Source organism: Schistocerca americana, chromosome 2, assembly GCF_021461395.2.
Source record: "Schistocerca americana isolate TAMUIC-IGC-003095 chromosome 2, iqSchAmer2.1, whole genome shotgun sequence".
Taxonomy (NCBI): Eukaryota; Metazoa; Arthropoda; class Insecta; order Orthoptera; family Acrididae; genus Schistocerca; species Schistocerca americana.
In genome coordinates this window covers 439,141,398-439,167,079 of record NC_060120.1, presented here as the reverse complement: position 1 = coordinate 439,167,079, position 25,682 = coordinate 439,141,398, and the positions used below count along the sequence as shown (strand labels likewise).

Sequence of the window (25,682 nt, the reverse complement as noted above, 5' to 3'; positions counted from 1 at the left end):
GAATATAGGTTTATGGTTCTGTACTTCATAATGTCATTTTGTTTTCCATTTTTTTTTGTCACAAACAGTACCAAAGAGTAGGCACATGTTGAAAAAACAATAGGCCTTAAGAGAAATGTATGATGTTAATAACTGAGCACTGCATTATATGCTTTTAGCTCACTGTTGTAAAATAAACACTTCACTTCGATCTGAGAGGACAGTCCACCATTCACTATCAAAAGAAAGTCCTCAGTAGTAATAAAGTGGTTAGGCTGCTGTGTTCCAAACTTATTTTTCTCCTGATAGGAGGCCATTAAACATATGGATACACGGCAGAATCAAGAGTCACGATACAGTGTTAGGCTATATGTTTAGATTTCCTTTCCTTCTGAAGGAGAATGAAAGCTTAAAACCCAAGCTGTCCAAATCCATTTTTGTGTCTGTACCACATCTGGCACGCCATTTGAAATATGAGAAACAAGCTTCAGCTTTCAGTCATAATTTACATGTCATCCAGGTCTTTTGATTAACTGTAATAACTGCTTAAACTGTAGTAACAGAAGGGAAAAGAAGGAACATATCTATATCTACATCAATACCAAATGTAAGTCAAATATGAAAGTGGAGACTCCAGTGCTAAAGCACTGCATACGCTGCCAAAAAAATAAATTAGTACACCTTGAAAGACAATGTCAATTTTGACCTGATGATGGCCTATGACAGTAGATGTACTGATAATACTTTCAGTGCTGTCCACCAACATTGTTACCACAATATAGGTAAGACGACTTGTGAGCCCAGACATTTCAACGTGAACTGTTGCAAACCGTTTATTAGCAGTGGGACTATGAGCACATCTCTAGCTGTCTTCCACTCACGTCACAGCATCAATGTGCACAGCCCAAATACTGCCATCAGAGAATCACTTGGAAGATGGAATGGCATGCTATGGTCTTCAGTGATGAAATCAAATTTTCCATCATGCAAGCAGTGGTTGTCATACAATGTAGACCTGGTGAGTGCTGTCTCATAGTGTGTGTTTGTCCAAGACACATTGACACCACCTCAGGTCTTATGGTCGGGATGCAACAAGTTACAACTCTCATTCACCTTTGCTTTTTCTGGAGGGGACATTAACCAGCACTTGGTACATGCAGACTGTTATTACACGGGTCTTTTACCTTTCTTGCACCAGGAATGTGATGTGTTATTCCAACAGGATAATGCTCCCCCACACACTGCTTGTGAGACTCAACTTGCTCTGCAGGATGTGCAGCAACTTCCTTGGCCAACATGATCTCTGGACTTGTCTCCAATAAAGTGCATATGGGATATGATGGGACAAGAAGTTACACACACACACTCTCTCTCTCTCTCTCTCTCTCTCTCTCTCTCTCTTTCACACACACACACACACACACACACACACACACACACACACACACACACACACACAGTCACGCAAACGTAACTCTCACACACATGACCACAGTCTCTGGCAGCTGAAGCCAGACTACGAGCAGCAGTGCATGATGGGAGAGGCAACTGGGTGGGGATAAGGAAGAGGCTGGGGTGGGGAGGGGGAGGGATAGCTGGGACGGGGTGGGGGATTGTAAGGTACTTCTAGTGGAAACATGCACAGGGACAAGGTGGAGAGAAGGTAGGACAGCAAGGTGCAGTGAGGAGGTTAGAGAGAGGGTGGGGGAGAGAAGGGATAGTGGAAAATGAGAGAAGTTAAAAACCTAGGAGTGTTGGTAGAACAGAGGGCTGTATAGTGCTGGGATGGAACAGGGAAGGAGCTAGATGGGTAAGGACAATGACTAACGAAGGTTGAGACCACGAGGGTTATGGGAACGTAAGATATGTTGCAAGGAGAGTTCTCACCTGCACAATTCAGAAAAGGTGGTGTCAGTGGGAAGGATCCAGATCACACAGACTTTGAAGCAGTCACTGCAATGAAGAATGTCATGTGGGGTGGTATGCTCAGCAACAGGGTGGTCCAGTGGTTTTTTGGCCACAAGTTGTCAGTGGCCATTCATGTGGACTTGGTTGTCATGTCAACGTAGAATGCAGCACAGTGGTTGCAGCTTAGCTTGTAGATAACATGACTCATTTCACAGGTAGCCCTGTCTTTGATGGGATAGGTGATGTTCGTGGCTGGACTGGAGTAAATGGTGGTCGGAGGATGTATAGGATAGATCAGATCTTGCATCTAGGTATCTTACAAGGATATGAGCCATGAGGCAAGGGGCTGAGAGCAGTGGTTGTGTAAAGGCCAACAACTCTTATGGAATTACGTCAACAGTTTGAGCATGTGTGGCATGATGTACCCCAAAATAGTATTCGCCATCTGTATGATCGACTGGATTCCAGAGTCAGCACCTGCATTGCTGCCCATGGAGGCTATATCACGTACTAATATGCATGTTTCAGCATTGTTTGGTACCCGTTACCTCAGAAACACTTGCTAATGATCTGTAAATATAATCATTTCATATACACCACACATACTGTTGTAACAATACATACTGAGTGTATTGGAAACCTCTAAAAGAGGTGTACTAATTTTTGTTTCCGGCAGAGTGTAAAATTCTGTCCAGGCAGTCTGTCACAGTTTCTGAAATTATAACAAATGAATTTTTGTGACCTAAAGCATCTGTTTATAATGTACACTCTGTATGTTTCTTCAGCTGCTGCATATATAACTGTGGTGGATAAGCAACAGGAAATGTGCAATAAAGATTTCCATCTGTTCAAACTACAAAATTGTGAGTGGCAGCCAGGACTTATCTTCAGACGGTGAAATTCATAGGACTGCTAACAGACACAAATAAGTACAATAAACTAGCTTAGCTTTTATACTCCACAGGGAGGATAAAAGATTATGTTGGGGAAGGTTAGAAACAAAGGGCAGGTCAGCCAGACTCCAAGATTAGAGAGACTTATTTGTTGTGAGGACAAGGAGAGACAAAAATGATGGTGGAGGTGTGAGGGAGAATGGGATGTCAAAGTAGTACATTGGTAATCACTGTGCCATCTCTGTCCAAAGATGATGAGGATCAAGTGAGAAGTAAAGATGGATTAAGAGGAAGAGAAATGAATTGAGAAGTATAATTAAGGACTAGGAGAAAAAGGAGATGGGGAAGAGCCGAATGGAGAGAGAGTGGGGAGGGGGGGAGAGGGGGGGGAAGGAGCATGGAGGTATTAAGCAACAAAAAATCATTCTAAACAAGCAAAAATGACCAGTTAGCATGGTAAGCACAGACACAGACATTAACATCCATACTTTAAAAACTGTAAAATTGCGAGGCATCCAACTGGATAGCAAGTTTGTAACATACCTGGTCATGAATTAGCTTGTACTTCCTCAGTGGCAGTTATCATGGCAAAAAATTGGTTGTAAATATGGGTGCATACAGCCAACAATGTGGTCAACTCACACACACATTTGGTTTCAGAGGTTTTACTCCCATAAATGTCAGACACCCCTCACTGAATTAGTTATACAGCCAGTCTGTGTCTTAGTTGCATAATTAAGTCTCATTTACCAGGTATCCGCATAGTGGATACTTGGTTACTGTGCAGTATAACCTAAATGACCAACAACAGTCCCACTCAGATGAACAATACATGTGTCACTTAAGGTCAATCAGCAGTCATAATTAATTGTCCTACTTCATTTTCCATCTTCTTATTCACAACAACACATCATTGCACCATTCTATTATTACAGTTCAGACTGACATGGGTTAAACACTTGGAATCTAGTCTTGACTGTCTTTCATATTCAAGATAATATGCATATGTTATTAACAGTTGTAATTCACAGTCTGGTTTCATATTAAGTTAAACACATTATTGCATAAGTATATTATGGCTGTTTTGACTGACACAGGTTCCACACTCGAAATCTTGTAAGAGACTGACTTCAAAATAGCTTCAGGCCCATTGCTAGTTTTGCAAAAATGGTTACTAAAGTTTCACAACATCAAGTACATAATTTCAATAATTTACAATTAGAATTTTACATCTCAAATTAATTAAACTGTGCAGAAAAATTGGTTTTGGTTTGAACATTATTTTACAATAAGAGTTTCGACTGAAATAAGCCTTCTTGATAACAAAAACTGCAGGAATAGCTAAATAAACAATACTATACATAAAAGTGTTAATTACCCAGAAAATAATTAAATGCAGATGTTCCTGTCATTTTTTTGGAAATTGGCTACATCAATATTTAAGGATTTCTATGGGTAATTTTCCCAACTCTATCAGTAATATAGTAAGTACATCTGTTTACATGTCAGCAGTGTGACTGGAATAGGAAATAATTAATGTTGGTTAACTGAACTGAGCCTTAGCAAAACTAGTTACTTGAAATGGTTCAAATTAATGAGGAAATTCTTCTAACTAATGTAATTTATCAAAGCTGAGTCTCATCTTTTAGTCAGAATTACAGAATGACAGTTTTACCTTATGGCATGTTTCTCTCACTAACACTAATGATAATTAGGAAAACAATAACAAAACAAAAAAAACCATTTGAGGAGGCAAATAACAAAATATACGGGAATGGGTCCCAGCTTGCACTGCTAAAGTTGAGCTGGAGTCAACAGACAGATAAACTAATGCAGACGCTCAGTCCAGCGTATTTTGCTCTTACAAATATATCTCATTGTGTTGACTTGAAGACAAGGGTATTAGCTTAATCTGGATACTTTCACTCCTTATCGTCTTTTGGAATTATCTTCTGGGACAGTGTGCCTGTTGTAAATGTATTTATTCAACAGAACAGTGTAGTAAAAACATTGTGTAAAATAAACAAATGCCAATCTTGCAAAGTCATTTTAAAAGATATTGGAATTCTATCACTTCCCAGAACATTTAGTCCTTAATGGCATTTGTTGCACATCAGCAGTTTAGCTGAACTGTGATCTGCACAACGCAAATAAATTTTCATGTAGACTTTGCTTCTTTGCCTAAGGTTCACAATGGGATAAGGTACTAGTGCTCTTGTGCAAAGTTCTTCAAGTTCTCCCACCTAAAAAAAGAGACAAACTGGGACTCATAACCAACTGAAAATAAATTGAAAACATACCTCATTGATGACTCCTAAAAATTATCTATTTATCTAGTTTTAAGGGTTGAAAACACTCTATTAACTGCATATCAAGTAGTAGTATATTGAGAGCAGCTCTCTGTTACTGCAAATGTAGGTAACTATTATCTCTGAGAAAATATCACTGTAATCAGGTAAATATTGAAGTACTAACAGATGATCAACAGCAGCTATTTAATAATTATGAGAAGGCACCTGCTTTTTTCAAATTAGTGGTTTTCCTTCTAACTTACTTTCTTACATATTACTGGCAAGAACACAAATTTCATTAGTTAATGAAGCAACAGATTATTATTATTAATGCAGCATACAAATTAAGATTGTAAAAGTTACGTGTCTTCTGTTACTTTGTACCATGATGGGTTCGACATCCCCAAAGATTTTTCTTTTTGATGAGATCTACAAAACATGGTGAAATAATGAATTGCTGTATGTAATTTATATCAAATCTATATTTAAAATATGTGTGAACTTTTATTTGTTTTATATCAATTTACAGGAGTATGATCACCCATACAAGCTATTGCAGAATCCTGATGGTTATTTCTACAAGCTTGTTCAAGAGACTGGGAAGATTATGGCTGAGAATCTCTTCTTAGTAGCACAGCAGGTGAGAAATAATAACACGTTTTACATTTTACTGATTTGTTATAAAATCAATTATAGAATACTGCATGACAGTAAAATCACAGAAAATAGTGTTGTGAGGTAATAATGTTAAAATATAACAGTCTTTTCAGTGAGCAAGTTTAAAGTTTTACACTGGAGTCTATCCAGCTGGCTAGCCTTTATTGCTTATCAATTTATTTGCACATAACATAACTGACAATGTGTGGTACCGAAGAAGAACATCATCTGATACACCATCACTCAGAGCTGGGCTGTTTCGGCCAACCATATACCAGTTGTTCCTGTATCAGAAGCTGTTAAGTAACATTTCTCTTCTGTCACTTGCACTTTTTACTTTGTAAAGTGAATTTATTACCAGAAAAAAGTGACCCTAAAATATGAATAATTTCACACGTCATCTGCTTTTCACAATTAAGTAATTTTTAGTTTTAAAATATTTGTTGCAAGAAAGAGTTAATGTTATAATAACCTACAATTGTTATGAAATTTGTACCTTTCACAAAATCATATCTTTCACTTATAAAATAGTGGCACATAGCGAGTGCCATATTTATGTAAGAAATTCTTTGGTATGAAGATATTTTTGGAAACAATATATAACAATAATGAGAAAAGGCAACTTCTCACCTGCAGTTGATTGATGTCTGTCCTAAAGATACAAACAGTGCACACAGATGTACACAACTGTCTGTAGTGACAGTGACCTGCTGTTTATGAGCAGTTGCCCATGTAAATGAAAGTGGGAGGTGGGAGAGCAAAGAAGTTCCAGAGAGGGACTAACACTGACAGCTACAAAATTTATTGTGTTCCGTCACCCTCAGATTCCAGGGGAGCTGCTCACAAAGCAAGCTTTGTCACAGCAGATATGTTGTTGTACATGTGAGAGTACTTTAACTTTAAAAGTTTTCTTGGGAGCTAGTGGAATATTCTTTGCTGTTACATGTGTGTCAAATTAATTAACTGCAGGTGAATGGTTGTCACAATGGATCTATTCCCTATGTCATGATGTAAAAAATCATTTCTGTCAATACATAATTTTCAACATAATTGTTTTTCAGGCATACAGAAAGACAGTAGAAGGAGATGCTGTTGTGGAGAATGAAACAACAAAGCTCTAAAGAACATTAAAGGTGAAACCTACCTTCATTAATAAGTGTATATGGGGCTTCACACATCATGCAGCTTTAAACATCAGATGCCACTATGTACTACTGTAGTACATGTGGTTCTAGTGTGAATGATGTTCACTGGGACACAATTGTCAAAAACATACCAGCAATATACTGGGAGACTGAGTGAATGTTTGACAAAGTGACGATGGATCAATATAAATGAAAAAGACGTAAATTTAGTGCACTATAAGACAGTCGTAAAGTGAGGCACTTCTCACTTAATGTTTCATTTCTCTATAGAAACACTGAACTAGATGACTGAAGAGAAACTAGAAAAGTGATTTCAAACTATCACAAATATGTAAAAGCTGTTACTTTGAGGGCCTTTTTACAGTATTCAGTATTGGAAACAATATTATTTTTACTCTGTGGAGATATGTTTGTCCATGTATGTGAATCCACACGTATGAGTGGATATTACAGTGAGTGAGTGTGAGTGAGTGAGTGAGTGAGTGTGTGTGTGTGTGTGTGTGTGTGTGTGTGTGTGTGTGTGTGTGTGTGTGTATGAGAGAGAGAGAGAGAGAGAGAGAGAGAGAGAGAGAGAGAGAGAACAGAGTACCATGAACTGTGATTATTTATTTGTAAAATGTTATAATAAATTGTTTCCTTTACAATTAAATACTTTCTCCTTGTCTTTAAAAATATGATTACTTTTTGGGCATTTACTTTACAATGCTTACCACTTCTGAAATTTATGCTCAGTGTATATTACACTCAACATACATTTATTGCCACATTTATTGAAAAGTTGCATTGAATTACATTTGTGGTAAATTCAGCTTTCATTTGAATGTAATTGTCTTAATGGTCACAGTCAGCTTTGGAGCAAACATGAACTGCCCATTGCTGAATACTAAATGCAGTGAATGAATTAATGTAACCATAGATTAGGTTTATCCACACCATTTCCTTTTAATTTAAAAAAAATTGTGTTCACATTCCTTTGAGATCAATGCACATTCTAGACAACTGTGTAAAAACTGTGATGATTATAGACAAGCTACATAATAAAGAGTAATAATTATTTTATCATTTCTTTTGGTATTTTTAGTAATGCTGATGAATGTGTCAAAATACTTTCAAGCTACTTATTCTTTTGGTTTTTAATGAATCTCGGAACTTTATGCCAACAGACTGTTGATCTGGGTATCTGCAACCACTGGAAAGCACTTTTTAGATATTCACTGATCCACTAGAGATATTGTAGAATATTATTTTATAAAATATTGTATTTTCAATTTGTATCATCACCACAATGAAGCATTCAAAAATGCCCTTTGCATTAATGTTATGGGTTATTGGCACAGACCATGACCACTTATAATTAAAATTTAAATATTCTCTCTTGTGGTTTTACTAAAGATATTACATCAGTTGAAGTATGTGAATACCTTCATTCACTGTATTTCTGACTGCATTAAGGTAATTTATCTCATTATGACTCGCAAATTGCTTAAAGTTCCTACAATTCTGCTGTATTTGTTTGTCATATATTAAACAATGGATACTCCTGGATGGAATGTAACAATATCATGAAAAGGATAGTTGCTACTCACCAAATAGTGGAGATGCTGAATCGCAGATAGGCACAACAAAAAGACTGTAAGAAAGTGAGCTTTCGGCCAACAAGGCCTTTGTCAAAAATAGACAACATACACACACACACACACACACACACACACACACACACACACATATTCAAGCAAATGCAACTCAAAAACACATGACCACAGACACATGACCACAGTCTCTGGCTGCTGAGGCCAGAGTCTTGGCATCAGCAGCCAGAGACTGTGATCATGTGTTTGTGAGTTGCATTTGCTTGAATATGTGTGTGTGTATGTTGTCTATTTTCGACAAAGGCCTTGTTGGCCGAAAGCTCACTTTCTTACAGTCTTTTTGTTGTGCCTATCTGCGACCCAGTATCTCCTTTATATGGTGAGTAGAACGACCCTTTTCACTATTTTGTCATATATTACCAGCACAACCACAAATATAGCCTGCCCCAGAAAATATCTGTTATCTGGCTATGGGAACACAGTACATTTAAGCTGAAGAGCTTTGTTCTGTGCTTTTTCTTCTGTGTGAATATTGAGATTATTTAAGTCACTCATGCAGTCTTTTCTTATTTTAGTTTTTACAACACTCAAGCATCAGGACTAAAAATTTGGCTCTTAACAGCTTAGGGCCCGGTTAGAGGTTATAAAAGATGTGCCACATACACACAATTGTTCCAATGATACATCTTGATGGATCGTTCTTTCCAAAAATGTTTTTTATCCATTGCAAATATGTATCACACCGGCAAAAAGATGACACATTTGAACCTCTCTAACATTTATAATGTGCCAATTGTAAATAAACAATGATGCTAACATTTTATTAAACCTGCTGCCTCTGATGTAGAGGCAGATGTTAATGTACATAAATTGGAGGATGCCTCGTACAAAGAGTTAACTGTTGCCACATCTGTTGTACCTGGAAATGTTTTTACTACTTTAAGTTGGACTTGTTTTTTAGTTTTTAAGAAGCTATTCAAAATTTTGTTTTCCTTAAAAACATCTTACACTAGAAGTACAATCAAGCTTTTTTGGAAAATATTTTAGATTTTACAAGCTCTCCATAGAGGTTAGAGAGGTGAAAGTTACATTCCTAGAATACAAAAAGTAAGAAACCAGTATAAGAGCTTCCTACATTTACAACTTATATATTTCGTAGCTTGATAATATGGGAAGCCTGAGTATTTTTAAAAGTAGAAAAACAAATCTGCCTCACTTCTGAGACAATGTAATACAAAACATTTGTACAGTGATCTATATAAAACTGCACTGACATTCAAGAAGTCTGAATGAATTGAAGTGTGTCCAAAGTCATGCCACATAGATCACAGTGCGACCTTTTCAAGAGGGCTATAATAGAAACACAAATACTATTGTATTTGGCCCTAACTCTTTGCATACTGAAGTCTATACAGAATATGTTTCAGCAATAAATGGTGTTTGCTATGTGCCAGATCTATGTCAGTATAAGATTTTAAAAAATATTGCCATTACGATATACACTGCTCTCAGTGTAGTGTAACTCTTGAAATGAGGATGCTTGCACTCTTGAATAAAGCACTTTTTTTTCTAATGTCAAACTGTAAATAGATCATCTGTGATGTAAAGGTAAAATGTAAAGGATGAACTGTTTTTATATCTTCAATATATGAAAACATTTGTTATTAAAGTTTATTTGGTAAAACTTTTAATAAATATTAATTTTTGTATAAAAAGAAAGTATATATAATTATTTTTGTAACAAACTGCATTACATGGAGGGATTGGAAACGGAATATCTCACAGCTTGGTGAAATATATGTCAGTATTGGGAGTGGCTTAAGACCTTGAGTGAAGTTTTCTGCACTGTGGTACTGTGAAGATATATCACAATTTTTGTAACCAGTGATGAAAGTTCACCAGCACAGTTGAAATTTTTTATTCTACCACTTAAAAGAAACTCCTTATATTACATCCTATATTCATGGTTTTTGCACAATGAACTTGTGATATCAGAAATGACTGAGCCACAAGAAGAAATGTTACAGTGGCCCTCAGCAGTTGTCAACTGTAAAGAAATGTAACAAGAAACAACAATACAAGACGTGTTTCATTATAACATCATTATGAAATGCACAAATGCACTCAACATATAGAGGAGGCGTTTGGATGCAGAGAGGCACAATGAAAAGATTGATATACATTTAAGCTTCTGGCCAAAAGGCCTTCTTCCAAAATAGAAAACACACACACATCCAGACAAGCGCAACTTGCACACACGACTACTGTCTCTGCCCACAGTAGCCAGAGACAGTGGTCCTGTGTGTATAAGTTGCGCTTGTGTGACTGTATTTTCTATTTCAGAAGAAAGCCTTCTGAATAAAAGCTTAAATGTATAGCAGTCTTTCTGTTGTGCCTGTTTGCGACTCAACGTCTTCTCTATATGGTGAGTAGCAATCCATCCCTTTCAAAATACTGTTGTTATTCCATCTCGGATTCCAGTTTTCAGTATGATTAATAACAAAAACTCTGTTAATTTCAGTGTAATAGGCTAACTCGTATTTTGTGGAAATTGAAATTTCAGTGTTGAGCAAGAAGGGTGAAATGCAGGAGACAAGCTCTTCACCTAATAGAGGGAATGAAACCTGCCTATCATCCCTTTGTGATTAAATTTTTAATGACATCTGAAATATTAATGGTAATGTTTCCCATTGTATAATATGTATGAGAATGAAATCTATTAAATTAGAAGATTGGGAATTAAGAAAAAATCAGATTATTTATTTAGGTCTTATCAGATCTTCTCTTTCGTATTCGTACAATTTGTCTCCAATATTACTCTTCAGTTTATTGTAGGCCTCTGGGAATAGTAATTTGTTTCAACTACAACTGAATCATCTAGTGCTTCCATAGAACTGAGACATTTTTCCACATTCACCTTTTACTGTTTATACGAAAGATGCAAATACAAAAACATAAACAAAATGTATCTATGGAAAATCCAGGATGGAATATTATGTACAGTGGGACAGATCACTACTCACCAGATAAAATAGATGCTGAGAACAGACAGGCGTGTAGGAAGGCTGATAAATTGCTAATATTATGTATAATGCTAACAAACAAAAACAAAATACATACATTGAATGTAGTCTCTAGCTGCAACCTGAGAGAGGTGAGTAGCAATATGGATCGGGTTGTGTGGGGGGAACAAGGAGAAAGCAAAGGGAAGGCTGGGAGAAACGGGATGGGACAGAATAAGATCATGCCAATGTTGGACAGACAGTAGAGGATAGGAGAGGAAGGTGGCACTTATGCAGGAATTGCTTGGAGAAATCAGTACAGGGGAGAGCCTGGAATATGAGAGAAGGAAAGAAAGATAGAGAGATAGAATGGACTAGAAAAGTAACATGGAGGTGTTAGGTTGCTGTAAAAACAGGAGGGTGGAACAAAGTGGAAAAGAGACAGCTGGAGATCAGGGACCAGTGGAGATTATGGCCACTCTCATGGGAATGAAGAATTTTTAGCAGGGGAACTTCCCATCTGTGAAACTGAGAAATAACTGGTATTGAGGCTTTGAAGCACCCACTCAGTTTCACCATGTCATGTTGTGTTCATATTAACATAGAACACAGTATGGTAACTGCAGCATAGTTGACAAATGATGTGACTCCCTTCACAAATGGCCCTTCAGATGGGTTGGACATACCAGTGATAGGCCTGGAAAGGGTTGTGATGGGCACATATGTGGGGCAAATCTTACAAAACCACTTGCTTTCTTTCCAGGAAACTTTCCGAACCAGGAACTAAGCGAAGTAGCCAAGACAGGGAGCTGTTAGCTGTGTATGAACCCATTACACAGTTCAGGCCGCACATAGAGGCATGGCATTCCACAGTTTTAAAGCTATTTATTTTGCTTCTAAAATGCAATGTGGATCTTTTTCACGAAGACAATTCCACCAATTGGAATTCACTACTCAATCTACTACTGATTTTCACAAGTATTCTTGTATCAATGTGAATTAATAATGTTTCCACAAACACTGACTACAAGGAGCTGACATGGAATTACAGCAGCTTATCAAGGGCAAAAATACTGAACTGCACCTAAAATGACTTCTATGGTCAGTAATCAAATTCTAATATGGTACGATATTTCCAAAAACCGAGTTTGCCCTTTTCTACTGCCAGTTTGCAGAAAACCAGTTTTTGATCATATCCACTAATTTGACATTCTGGATGGTGACTGATAGATTCGTATGACCCAGTGTCAAATGTGACAGCAGATCATGGGTAAGAAATTGCTTAACATGCCAATAGCTTAAGGTGGGATGCCATATCCATAAGACTATTGGTTCATTCAAAGTACATATATGGTGTTACGCACACATCCGTATCTACTTGGTGGGCCCTCTCATTCCAGTATAGAGTTTTGAAACATTTTTTCAGCAACTGACTTGTTTACCCACTGGGTGGAATCAGCACCTTTTGTGGACGTTTCAGCGAAAACAATGGCACACAATTTTCTGACCACATGGATCTCCCATTTTGGATGTCTCATCAATATCACTACTAATCATGGATGTCAGTCTGAATCAAGTTTGTTCCATGAGCTGCAAACATATGTGCTTCAAACCTCACTATACCACCAGCTATCACCCATCTACTAACAGAATGGTAGAATGATGGAATTGTACTTTAAAATCTTCCCCTGTGTCATGGCTCTTTGTATTTATCTGCCTTCTTCTAGTGTTACTGGATCTACGTGTAGCTTTTAAACCTGATATTGAAGCTTCTGCAATGGAATTTGTGCATGGTGAGCCACTAAGTCTCCCCCCCCCCCCCCCCCTCCGCCCCCGAAATTTTTATAGCGACAATGTGACCACCTGCCTTGTAAACATTAGCTTCTATTGCAGCAGATGAAAAGTAGCATCTCCAAATGTCACCCATCACTGTCATACCAACATACAAATGCGGATGACCCCACACACAAGGATCTATGGACATGCCCTTTTGTCTTGTTGCTTACAGACTGTGTCAAAGTACTGTTGTGAACACTGTACACGAGCCCTTGTCCCATATTAACATGGAATGAACACAAGTAAATATACACTCCTGGAAATGGAAAAAAGAACACATTGACACCGGTGTGTCAGACCCACCATACTTGCTCCGGACACTGCGAGAGGGCTGTACAACCAATGATCACACGCACGGCACAGCGGACACACCAGGAACCGCGGTGTTGGCCGTCGAATGGCGCTAGCTGCGCAGCATTTGTGCACCGCCGCCGTCAGTGTCAGCCAGTTTGCCGTGGCATACGGAGCTCCATCGCAGTCTTTTAACACTGGTAGCATGCCGCGACAGCGTGGACGTGAACCGTATGTGCAGTTGACGGACTTTGAGCGAGAGCGTATAGTGGGCATGCGGGAGGCCGGGTGGACGTACCGCCGAATTGCTCAACACGTGGGGCGTGAGGTCTCCACAGTACATCGATGTTGTCGCCAGTGGTCGGCGGAAGGTGCACGTGCCCGTCGACCTGGGACCGGACCGCAGCGACGCACGGATGCACGCCAAGACCGTAGGATCCTACACAGTGCCGTAGGGGACCGCACCGCCACTTCCCAGCAAATTAGGGACACTGTTGCTCCTGGGGTATCGGCGAGGACCATTCGCAACCGTCTCCATGAAGCTGGGCTACGGTCCCGCACACCATTAGGCCATCTTCCGCTCACGCCCCGACATCGTGCAGCCCGCCTCCAGTGGTGTCGCGACAGGCGTGAATGGAGGGACGAATGGAGACGTGTCGTCTTCAGCGATGAGAGTCGCTTCTGCCTTGGTGCCAATGATGGTCGTATGCGTGTTTGGCGCCGTGCAGGTGAGCGCCACAATCAGGACTGCATACGACCGAGGCACACAGGGCCAACACCCGGCATCATGGTGTGGGGAGCGATCTCCTACACTGGCCGTACACCACTGGTGATCGTCGAGGGGACACTGAATAGTGAACGGTACATCCAAACCGTCATCGAACCCATCGTTCTACCATTCCTAGACCGGCAAGGGAACTTGCTGTTCCAACAGGACAATGCACGTCCACATGTATCCCGTGCCACCCAACGTGCTCTAGAAGGTGTAAGTCAACTACCCTGGCCAGCAAGATCTCCGGATCTGTCCCCCATTGAGCATGTTTGGGACTGGATGAAGCGTCGTCTCACGCGGTCTGCACGTCCAGCACGAACGCTGGTCCAACTGAGGCGCCAGGTGGAAATGGCATGGCAAGCCGTTCCACAGGACTACATCCAGCATCTCTACGATCGTCTCCATGGGAGAATAGCAGCCTGCATTGCTGCGAAAGGTGGATATACACTGTACTAGTGCCGACATTGTGCATGCTCTGTTGCCTGTGTCTATGTGCCTGTGGTTCTGTCAGTGTGATCATGTGATGTATCTGACCCCAGGAATGTGTCAATAAAGTTTCCCCTTCCTGGGACAATGAATTCACGGTGTTCTTATTTCAATTTCCAGGAGTGTATTAGCGAATGATAAACCCACTATGGTGTCCTTCGGATGTCTTAAACTGGACCATTTGCTTCAAGAGGACAATGCTTCTGGCCAAGTCTCCTGTCAACTCCTAATGCCTACATTGCATGATAATTGTCACTTCCGAGGCTATGCCATCAACAGATGAGAGTCTACCACCATCAGACGCTCCACCAGCTTCTCCTGTACTGCATAGAGCTGATATAGTTGTATGTCACAAATACTCCTTTATACCAGGAGACCTGCCCTACACAGAGGGGTGTGAGGAGCTGTGTGGCAATGCAACTAGTCAGACATTAAAAACGATCACTGAAGAACTGAAGTGCGCAATATCTTTGTTTTTACTCACTCTGTATTGCTGTTGTTTCGTGTTTGTCATTCTCTGCACCTATTATAGTGTGTCATCTTCCATGTAACAGCAAATGAGTTATAATGAAATGTGTTATCTCAATGATATCAAGTACTTACTGTGATTATTGTGGACTGATATTGCCCATAAGTGCATGACTGTCAGACATATCTTGTCTAGCGATAATATGCCTAAAGAGAAAATTAAGAGTAATTGGGATCTGCGAATGGAAGTAGATCCGCAAGAACAGGTGAATTCAAGCAAGCCAAACTAGGTAAAACACTGAGGAGATATTAGTTTATACTGTGGTATCTCTGCTCTGGAGTCTGTAGACAATAGCATGAAGAAACTGATCCAGAGATGAAAGTTCAAACCACAGTTATAAATATACAGATTAATATCGAGAGAACATTTTCTGTGGTCATTACCCTCCTAAGATGCTGTCAAACTGAAATAAACTACTTGGATAGAAAATACCAGCTAATGAGGCATTATTAAGCCATTTAAGTTCACTTGGATAATATATTGGTACATAGGCCTAATGTCAAGTTTTAATAGTGGAATGTCCACGACCATAACACGACCTATGCAGGTGATAAAGGTTGCAGTATAATTAAATATAATTGCAGTGTAACTATATTACTAATACTATTTTGTAGTTAGAAAGTTGTGTATAATGTTACTTCACAGTTACACTGTATTTTCCCAAAATATAAATTGTTTTGTACATAAAAAAGGCTTATGGTAAGTATAAAAATTTGTGAAAAAGAACATTGCCAGATCCGTCATGTGAATGAACAGATTTATTTTGAGGGATACCAGCTAATGTTGCAGTTTCTGTAAGATTATTAGCACAAGTGATCATATCTCACAATTATAAAAACCTTTATACATCTTGTTGTGAACAACTGGATAAAATTCCTTATATTTCTGGCTGCATTAGGTTGAAACAAAAACACAACCTTTTGATGACTTCCTCCGTCTTCAGTGCCAGGAACTGACTGTGGTAACTAATGCCACACTGTATATTATGTACGGTAACAATTATCTCAAATACTATACAAGTGCCATTAGTCTTAGCAGCTCCTAGGCATGCCGACTGGAGCTGATGTTACGGCCTGACAGCACACAATTCATGACATGACCATAATATGAGCACATTCTGGGACCAAAAAATTTATATATGCTCCAGGAGACAAAGTTTTGTGTCTCTGATGGTATAATGCAAGTACAGTCACAGGTGCAAGATATTAGCAGAAGTCAATGAATCATTGCACAGAAGAGTATTTCTGGGCACTCATCATTTTTGTTCTTAGTGGTCTTCTACAATATGACGAGGGACGATGAAATGGGTTCTACGTATTGTAAGATCACATGCGACAGATACTGGACTGCGTACACATATACGCTGAGGACCAAAAATATTCTGACCACCTGATTAATGATTGTTGGTCCACCTTCGGAATATAATAAAGTAGCAATTCTGCATGGCATTGATTCAATAAGTTCTTGGAAGGCTTCTAGAGATGTGTGGCTTCAGACGTCTACACACAGGTTAAGCAATTCCTATAAAACTGGAGCCAGTGGTTAGTGGCACAGTCCTGGCACCTAATACTGTCCCAGATCTGTTCCACAGAGTACAGCTCAGGCAAATTTAATGGTCATAGCATTAGGGGAAGTTCATTATCATGCTCCTACAGTTACTGTAGTACAATTATGATCTTGTGACAAGGATAGTTATCCTGCTTATAGATGACATTGTCATTGGGGAAGACGCCAAGCATGAGGGGATGCCGGTAGTCCATAATAATGTTTGCATGGACAGTACCTGTCATGGAGCCTTTTATTACAACCATAGGTTCCATGGAAGCCCAGATAAATATCTCCTAGAGCCTAATACTGCAACCGCCGACCTGTGTACGTGATGTGGTGCACAGTTAAAGTAGCTATTCACCTGCACGACAGCTTATTTACACACAATTATCAATCTCGTGTAACAAGAAATGTTATTTGACTGACCATGCGACATGTTTCCGCTGATCTGTGGTCCAATCTCAGTAACCCTATGCCCACTACAATTGTAATTGACAATCTCGTTGTATTAACATGTGAACATGTAGTAGTTGGCTGCTACAGAGTCTCATGTTCAACAACATGCACTGAACAGTGTGCACCCAAACACTCATGCCTGCACCAGCAATGAACTCTGTTGTCAGATCTGCCACACATCGCCACCTAGCCCATTTTACAGAATGTGCAAGCACTCATTCTCCATGTTCTCTGATGGGGTATGGATGTCCAATACCTTGTCACCAACTCATGATTTCATCATCCTGTAACCAATTTAATAGACATGCACAACAGTAACACGTGAACAAATGAACAGCTTTGTCATTTCTGAGAGGCCTGTTCTAGGTGCCCAGCTATAACTATCTGCTTTATACAAAGTCACTTACATATGCGACTCTTCTTGTTTGTGGCTTGTATTGTAACTAGAATGATTCTTCGTTCATCTCTGCAAAATTTATGTACTTTCCTTACTGCATCACATGACTGCAACACCACCAAATGGTATTTAACCTCCGCAGTGGGCAGTGGTCATAATGTTCTGCACCATGGGTGTACCATATATTTACAAATACGTTCACTTAATACTACATGGCAAGGATGTGAGTGTATCATAGGTTAAACCTGACAAAAACAGCATAAACCCAAAGAAGAAGAAAAATGAAAGCCATGTAAGCCAGAAACTGAGCATAACAGTGAATAGTATTGGTTACAAGTAGAAACAAGTTATGCAAACTATAAAAGGACTTAATGCATTAAAAAGGCTTGGAGTAGGCCTATGTGCTATGCCTGGGTGAACAAACAGAAAAAGAAACTAGTATTGTCATATGTAGCCTACATGTGAATCACCAACAGTTAATTTTCATTTAAATTATGTACAACATTACAAAAACGGTACAAAAATATTCAACTTCGGTGTTATCATTTGAGTGTCAATGGGAAGAACTTAATTTAGTTTCAGAATGGTCCAGAAAGTTGCCTATGGACTTAAGACAGAAAATTCAAAGTTAAAATTACCGTAAAAGGGTAAAACTTTAGTAGAAGTCAGCAAGCAGTTGAAGGACGTAGACATACTTCATACAAATGGCTACGGTACTGAAATGTCAGTATTGCCAAATGCTTACGGGAAAACTACGCTAACAGCGATTCGAAAATATGCTATTTTGTATTGAAATAGCCTAGAATGCATTGATATTTTATTATTTGTGACAAAAGCCATGAAGTTAAACATTACTTGTAATACCGTATTATTTGTATTTTTAATGCCATACATGAACACAAATCTGATGCTTGCCTTGCTTATATAAATATTTCTATTGGCTCATAAGACTCAAATTCGAATTATGTGATCGATAGGAAACAGGCTGCACCTGCTGCACCGCTCTGCGGGTCTCGAATATGCAGCTCAAATTGTTGGCAGAAATGGACTTTCAGTTGTACCACTCCTGTGGGCATTCACATTTCCTACTTTGCACAATACTGTCGATGCAGATTTATAGTATTCACACTTTCCGATCCGTCTAAGCCTTGCTTTGATTGCAATTATTGATTTTAACACGTCTGATGACATTCCATCGCTTAGTTCGTTTTTCACTGTGCCAATGGTACAGTACTAAATGCTCTTTCCAACTCTGCATTTGACAGAGGCAAAACTATATAGTAAATAAGTTTCTACATTCACTTTAAACTAAAAACTGTTAACCAACGCATGCCAGAAACTCAGTCCCAGAAGTTCCTTTTCATTTAACAGACGTTAAATTTCTTACCGTTTCACTGAGGTCTTGTATATGTTTCATTTATTGGTAGACCTAAGAGCGATTCCTTGACAACTCGCAAGGAATTTGAAACTGACAACACTGACATATTTCTCAAAACTATAAAATTAACAGGACGTCTTGTTTCATGTTCACTGTGAAATCTCAGAAGGCGAAAAGCGATAAGGACGGCATTCGTTATGAGCTGCAACGTATTGTTTATTCTCTGATTTTATTTTGTTCGTTGACTTACATATATTCTACGGTTAACTAGAGTTGTTCGCGTTCTCGCGTCTACATTGTATATGTTATACTAAAACGCTTTTACTAAATTCAGTTTCTTCTTTACTAGAAAATTTCAAATTGTGCAACTTTCTTCAGTTTCAAACCCTAAACAGGAGCAATAATAAAGGCCTTCCGTACGTAGATTTCAAGACTCTCTGTCAAGAAAGCCTTTCTGCGTGTTGGGAGAACAAATTTCTTTGCAATACCTTCCTGCCTACACCAGCTTCCAACAATTTAGAACGTTCTTCAACCTTAGTTCCAATCGATTATTTTCCCTTTGCACTTTGGTCCAAACTGGACAACGAAAAATGAGAAACGAAAAAAAAAAATTTTTTTAAATCTAGGTACATGGAATGTAGAAATGAAGCAGTATAAATTCCTCTCCTTCGACACCGAGATGCCAATAGAATTTAATTCAAGCCATTGTTTTTCAATTAAAAAAAATAGATCATCAATCGAAATCAGTCGATTGCGACATACGCGAACACCTTTCATGCGCTTGTGTCCCCCATCTATTGTGGCAAACAGAACGTCATACATGCACTGACGTACAGGGGAATGGGAAAACCAGTTGTACATTACTCATAAGAGAAAATCGAAGTTTATCGGCAAATACTCTGAAGCTGACGGAGTCACTAACTTCGTGAATGACATACACATCGAATCATGACGAGACTGGACCAATCCTTTCGCAACTTGACATAAACTCCATTGTTAATCACTATCATTACCAGCGTTAAAAGGCTCGTTTACGCGGGAGCAATATCTTGCAACATTGTGGCATGCTACGGAAATCGGCGTGCGTCGTCTTGTAGTATGGTACTAAAGGCAACATTTTCCGACCTATATTGCATGCGGCAGGTTAATTTATATCAAAGCAATGTTGCTTTTTGTGCCACACTGAGTCGGTCTTGCAGGAGAATGGGTGATAAAATGATTGCGGTGGCTGCTTACTTGGTCATCGCACATGCCGCCAACAATAGAAATGAAAATAAACGGAAAAGGAAACGATGGTGGAAGAGATGAATATGTAAAGAAGGCCCACGAACGCGTATACCAGGAGAGCTAGCAGCAGATGATGGTGCATTATTTAGTAATTTTAGGAGAATGTTCAATGACGACTTCAGTTAACTACACCTCCTATTCAAAATCAAGATACCAACTGCCAAGACAGTGTTTCACCAAGAATTCGACTGGCCACCGCATTACGATTTTTAGCCACTGAGGATTCGTACAAATCACTGATGTACTTATTCGAAGTATCATCATATTCGGCTATTTCCCTAATAATGCCTGAAGTATGTAAAGCTATTTCATCAGTGTTGAATTACATAAAGGTAAGTACACAACATTCAATACTCACTTTATTTAAATAATTTTTATTTTCAATTTTAGGTAAGTTATAATCGAAATTAAATAACTGATATAAAACATATCATTTATTTTTTAAATCGCAAAAACTGATGGAGCTCTTCTGATGCACCTGGTACTTCAATGAATTCTTCACTCTCACCAGTATTAGAAATTTGTGGTAAGGACTATGGGACCAAACTGCTGAGGTCATCGGTCCATAGGCTTACGCACAACTTAATCTAACTTAAACTAACTTACACCAAGGACAACACACACACCCATGCCCGAGGGAGGACTCGAACCTCCGACGGGAGGGAGCCGCGTAAACCGTGACAAGACGCCCTACACCGCACGGCTATACCGCGTGGCTCTTACCAGTATCATTGTCAGCGTATATAATTTCGCAGTTAACTCCTGGACAGCTTATTTTTACACTGTTTTCCGATACCAGAACCGGTTATGATGCGATGTTGGGAGTTCACTTCTGATACTCCCCCGCCGCTGCTTTGAATAGCACATTTCCAATTATGTGCTCCACATACATTTGTGTTATCGGGGAAATTTTCTCATCTCATTGGCCATGAACTCTCCATACACACTCCATTCATCTCTGTTGTTAACAGTTTTTAAAATCTGGTAAGCTTCCGCAACTCGAGCATCTCTCTGCATTTCTGAGCTGTTCTTTTTTGGGTTTAGTAATTCTCTTTCTCTGTGTTTCCCCATGAGACGTAATTGCTGTCTGAGGCACATTGTCTTCATAAGGCTGACTTTAACCTCCATCTTTTGTTCCTGTGTCCTCTGTGTCGTTATTCTGAAAAAATTGGGAAAGTAATGATAATGTTTTGCTTTTCAGATTCCAGAGGATACTGAAGAATGGAAGAATGTTGCCAGAAATTTCGAACCCTCACTGTGTAGGAGCCATAGATGGCAAACACGTGCAAATTATATGTCCTGCCAATACTGGAAGTGAATATATTAAATACTAAAAAACATTTAGCATCGTCCTTATGGCGATTGAAGACGCTTATTACTGCTTTCAATGTGTACATGTTGGTTGTCAGATGGAGGCCTTTCTAAGAATACTTCGATTCATAAAGCGTTAACGGAAAGTAAATTAAACATTCCTCCCCCAGAATCTCTTCCAGGAAGAGAAAATTTGACACCATATGTTTTAGTAGCGGACGAGGCATTTCCATTGTCCACAAATACAGGGTGTTACAAAAAGGTACGGCCAAACTTTCATGAAACATTCCTCACACACAAAGAAAGAAAATATGTTATGTGGACATGTGTCCGGAAACGCTTACTTTCCATGTTAGAGCTCATTTTATTACTTCTCTTCAAATCACATTAATCATGGAATGGAAACACACAGCAACAGAACGTACCAGCGTGACTTCAAACACTTTGTTACAGGAAATGTTCAAAATGTCCTTCGTTAGCGAGGATACATGCATCCAACCTCCGTCGCATGAAATCCCTGATGCGCTGATGCAGCCCTGGAGAATGGCGTATTGTATCACAGCCGTCCACAATACGAGCACGAAGAGTCTCTAAATTTGGTACCAGGGTTGCGTAGACAAGAGCTTTCAAATGCCCTCATAAATGAAAGTCAAGAGGGTTGAGGTCAGGAGAGCGTGGAGGCCATGGAATTGGTCCGCCCGTACCAATCCATCGGTCACTGAATCTGTTGTTGAGAAGCGTACGAACACTTCGACTGAAATGTGCAGGAGCTCCATCGTGCATGAACCACATGTGTCGTACTTGTAAAGGCACATGTTCTAGCAGCACAGGTAGAGTATCCCGTATGAAATCATGGTAACGTGCTCCATTGAGCGTAGGTGGAAGAACATAGGGCCCAATCAAGACATCACCAACAACGCCTGGCCAAACGTTCACAGAAAAACTGTGTTGATGACGTGATTTCACAACTGCGTGCGGATTCTCGTCAGCCCACAGATGTTGATTGTGAAAATTTACAATTTCACCACGTTGGAATGAAGCGTCATCCGTAAAAGAGAACATTTGCACTGAAATGAGGATTGACACCTTGTTGGATGAACCATTCGCAGAAGTGCACCCGTGGAGGCCAATCAGCTGCTGATAGTGCCTGCACACGCTGTACATGGTACGGAAACAACTGGTTCTCCCGTAGCACTCTCCATACAGTGACGTGCCCAATGTTACCTTGTACAGCAGCAACTTCTTTGACGCTGACATTAGGGTTATTGTCAACTGCACGAAGAATTGCCTCGTCCATTGCAGGTGTCCTCGTCGTTCTGTCTTCCCCAGTCGCGAGTCATAGGCTGGAATGTTCCGTGCTCTCTAAGACGCCGATCAATTTCTTCGAACGTCTTCCTGTCGGGACACCTTCGTTCTGGAAATCTGTCTCGATACAAACGTACCGCGCCACGGCTATTGCCCCCTGCTAATCCATACATCAAATGGGCATCTGCCAATTCCGCATTTGTAAACATTGCACTGACTGCAAAACCACGTTCGTGATGAACACTAACCTTTTGATGCTACGTATTGATGTGCTTGATGCTAGTACTGTAGAGCAATGAGTCGCATGTCAACACAAGCACCGAAGTCAACATTACCTTCATCCAATTGGGCCAACTGCCGGTGAGTCGAGGAAGTACAGTACATACTGACGAAACTAAAATGAGCTCTAACATGGAAATTAAGCGTTTCCGGACACATGTCCACATAACATCTTTTCTTTAGTTGTGTGTGAGGAATGTTTCCTGAAAGTTTGGCCGTACCTTTTTGTAACATCCTGTATAATGGAAACGTATGCTGGGCAATTATCAAGGTCGGAGGACAGAATATTTAACTACCGACTTTTCTCGCACACGACGTAATGTCGAAAACACTTTCGGAATAATGTCCTCTGTTTTTAGAGTGTTTAGCAAGCCATTATTACTTAAAGTTGAGAACACTGAAATATTTACAAAATATTGTACATATCTCCATATTTTTTTAAGACAAAGTGCAACGTCCAGAACTATTTATGCACCTCCAAATAATTTAGATACAAAAGACGTAGATAATGATGTAATTACTTTTGGAGAATGGAGAGAAGCTACTCGTAACTATGCAGGCTTAACGAATTTATCAAAGGTACCTCGAGGGCCTTCCTGTGATGCACAGACAGTACGAGAGGAATTCAAAGAATATTTTATGACACCACATGGAAAGATTGAGTGGCAAGAGAGATACCAATAGTGTCATCGTGTACCAATGTATACTAATTATGTTCGTACTATAATGTATATTCATTTAAGTAAATAAACAGAATTTTCTAGATGAACTCAAACTTTTTAGTTACTTTCTTCCTACACTCTTGTTTGTGTGGTCCACTGTAGTAAAGCGCGTTTTAAAACTACAGTATACATCTACCGATTACATACTTATTCGAAAGCATTTTGTAGAAGGTACTATATGTAGTCTATTCATCACAACAATTTTTTAAAAAATGGGACTTTCTAAGAACAGAATAAAATTTTCTATTTTACAAATATACTTATTGGTAATTTTGTTGCCATGGTTGATTGATTGATTGATTAATTGAGAGGGGTTTGAGACCAATTTGTTGCCATGGTTTGATATACTACGGTACTCAGTTAAGAAATATGAATAGTTATTGAAATCGAGATACTTACAATTCAGCTGTCCATTACTGCAAGTGGTTCCGTCACATCTACGATGAATTTCAATGTTTCATATGCGAACCATTTTCTTTCCATATTATCCGCTGAGCCGCTTTTTTTATTCGTCACACGCATGTGTTCACGATGAAACGCACTCCTGAGGTTTTTAATCTTCCTCATCATAGCATTCTCATCGATTTCATATTTTGAAGTGAGATTTCGTATAGCGTCTCTTTTCACTACATTATTTTTATAATTACTTTCACGTGCGTTCCACTGAAGCTCAGCTCATCAGTAGTCCTCTATGAATGCTAAACACTTCTCGTTCGACCACTCCATATTTTCAGAGTTACCGCTGCCGCACAGAAAATGTCGCTCACGAACCCACTCAGCTCGGGAGTTAGCTGCGGCACATTGCGGCAGCGGGCGACATGGCGCACCGTGTAGTCTCTGCCGCATGAATCATGCAACAACGTGCGTCTTGTAGCATGCGGCACTGCTGCATACCACGATGTTGCAAGATGTTACCCCAGCGTAAACGAGGCTTTACCAACACCAGTTCCTCTTACGTTTTTTTTTCTTTTTAGTCCTTTGTCACCTTATGTTTGCAGCACACATGCAGTAACATTTGCGGCGTCACAGTTTTGTAGATCAGAAGGTGACAAAGAAAGTTGAAGTCAAACACATTTTATCATGACTAAAATACTCTTCTTCCACTTCCAAACACTGATACCGGCCTTAAGGGGGGTAGGACGTCAAACGGACCGACTTGGAGCAGGAGAGGCACCACAGGACATTTTAATTTCCACTGTGTATACTTTTACAAAAAAATTCATAAAACTTTGTCAGCATGACTAGGAAGGATCCAGAATTCACACTTATAGCAGTGGAAGTTATCATTTTTTTTTCACTTACTAATGGCAGTATTTGTTGCTATAGGTACACTTTTCTTCATAAGTAAGAGAGATTCTTTGATGAATTGTGCACAGCACACAAACCATACTTAAAGGTGTATGAAACTCCAGAATTTTCGAAATCTATTAAAAGCAGTGATAAAAATTGAGGTAATTAACTATAAAATTTGTTTTTTTCCTAAACATGAAGTTTAAAATACAACAGTTCATTCGTTTTTTTCATAAATTAAATAAATTCTAGAGTTTCATACACCTGTGAGTATGGTATGTACGATGTGCAAAATACATCGAAGAATCTCTCTAACTTGTGAAGAAAAGTG

General features: G+C 39.3%; 1 protein-coding gene across 1 annotated transcript in view; it reads left to right on the top strand.

The window, feature by feature from the left end:
• Positions 1 to 7,932, top strand: part of LOC124595387 (ATP-binding cassette sub-family C member 4-like) — a 291,410-nt gene extending 283,478 nt beyond the window's left edge. Inside the window, exons 25-26 of the mRNA XM_047134107.1 lie at positions 5,601 to 5,711; positions 6,790 to 7,932. Coding sequence (XP_046990063.1) covers positions 5,601 to 5,711; positions 6,790 to 6,849 — 171 coding nt within the window. The 3' untranslated portion in view covers positions 6,850 to 7,932. The remainder of the gene's footprint in view (positions 1 to 5,600; positions 5,712 to 6,789) is intronic.
• The last annotated feature ends 17,750 nt before the right edge of the window (positions 7,933 to 25,682 follow it).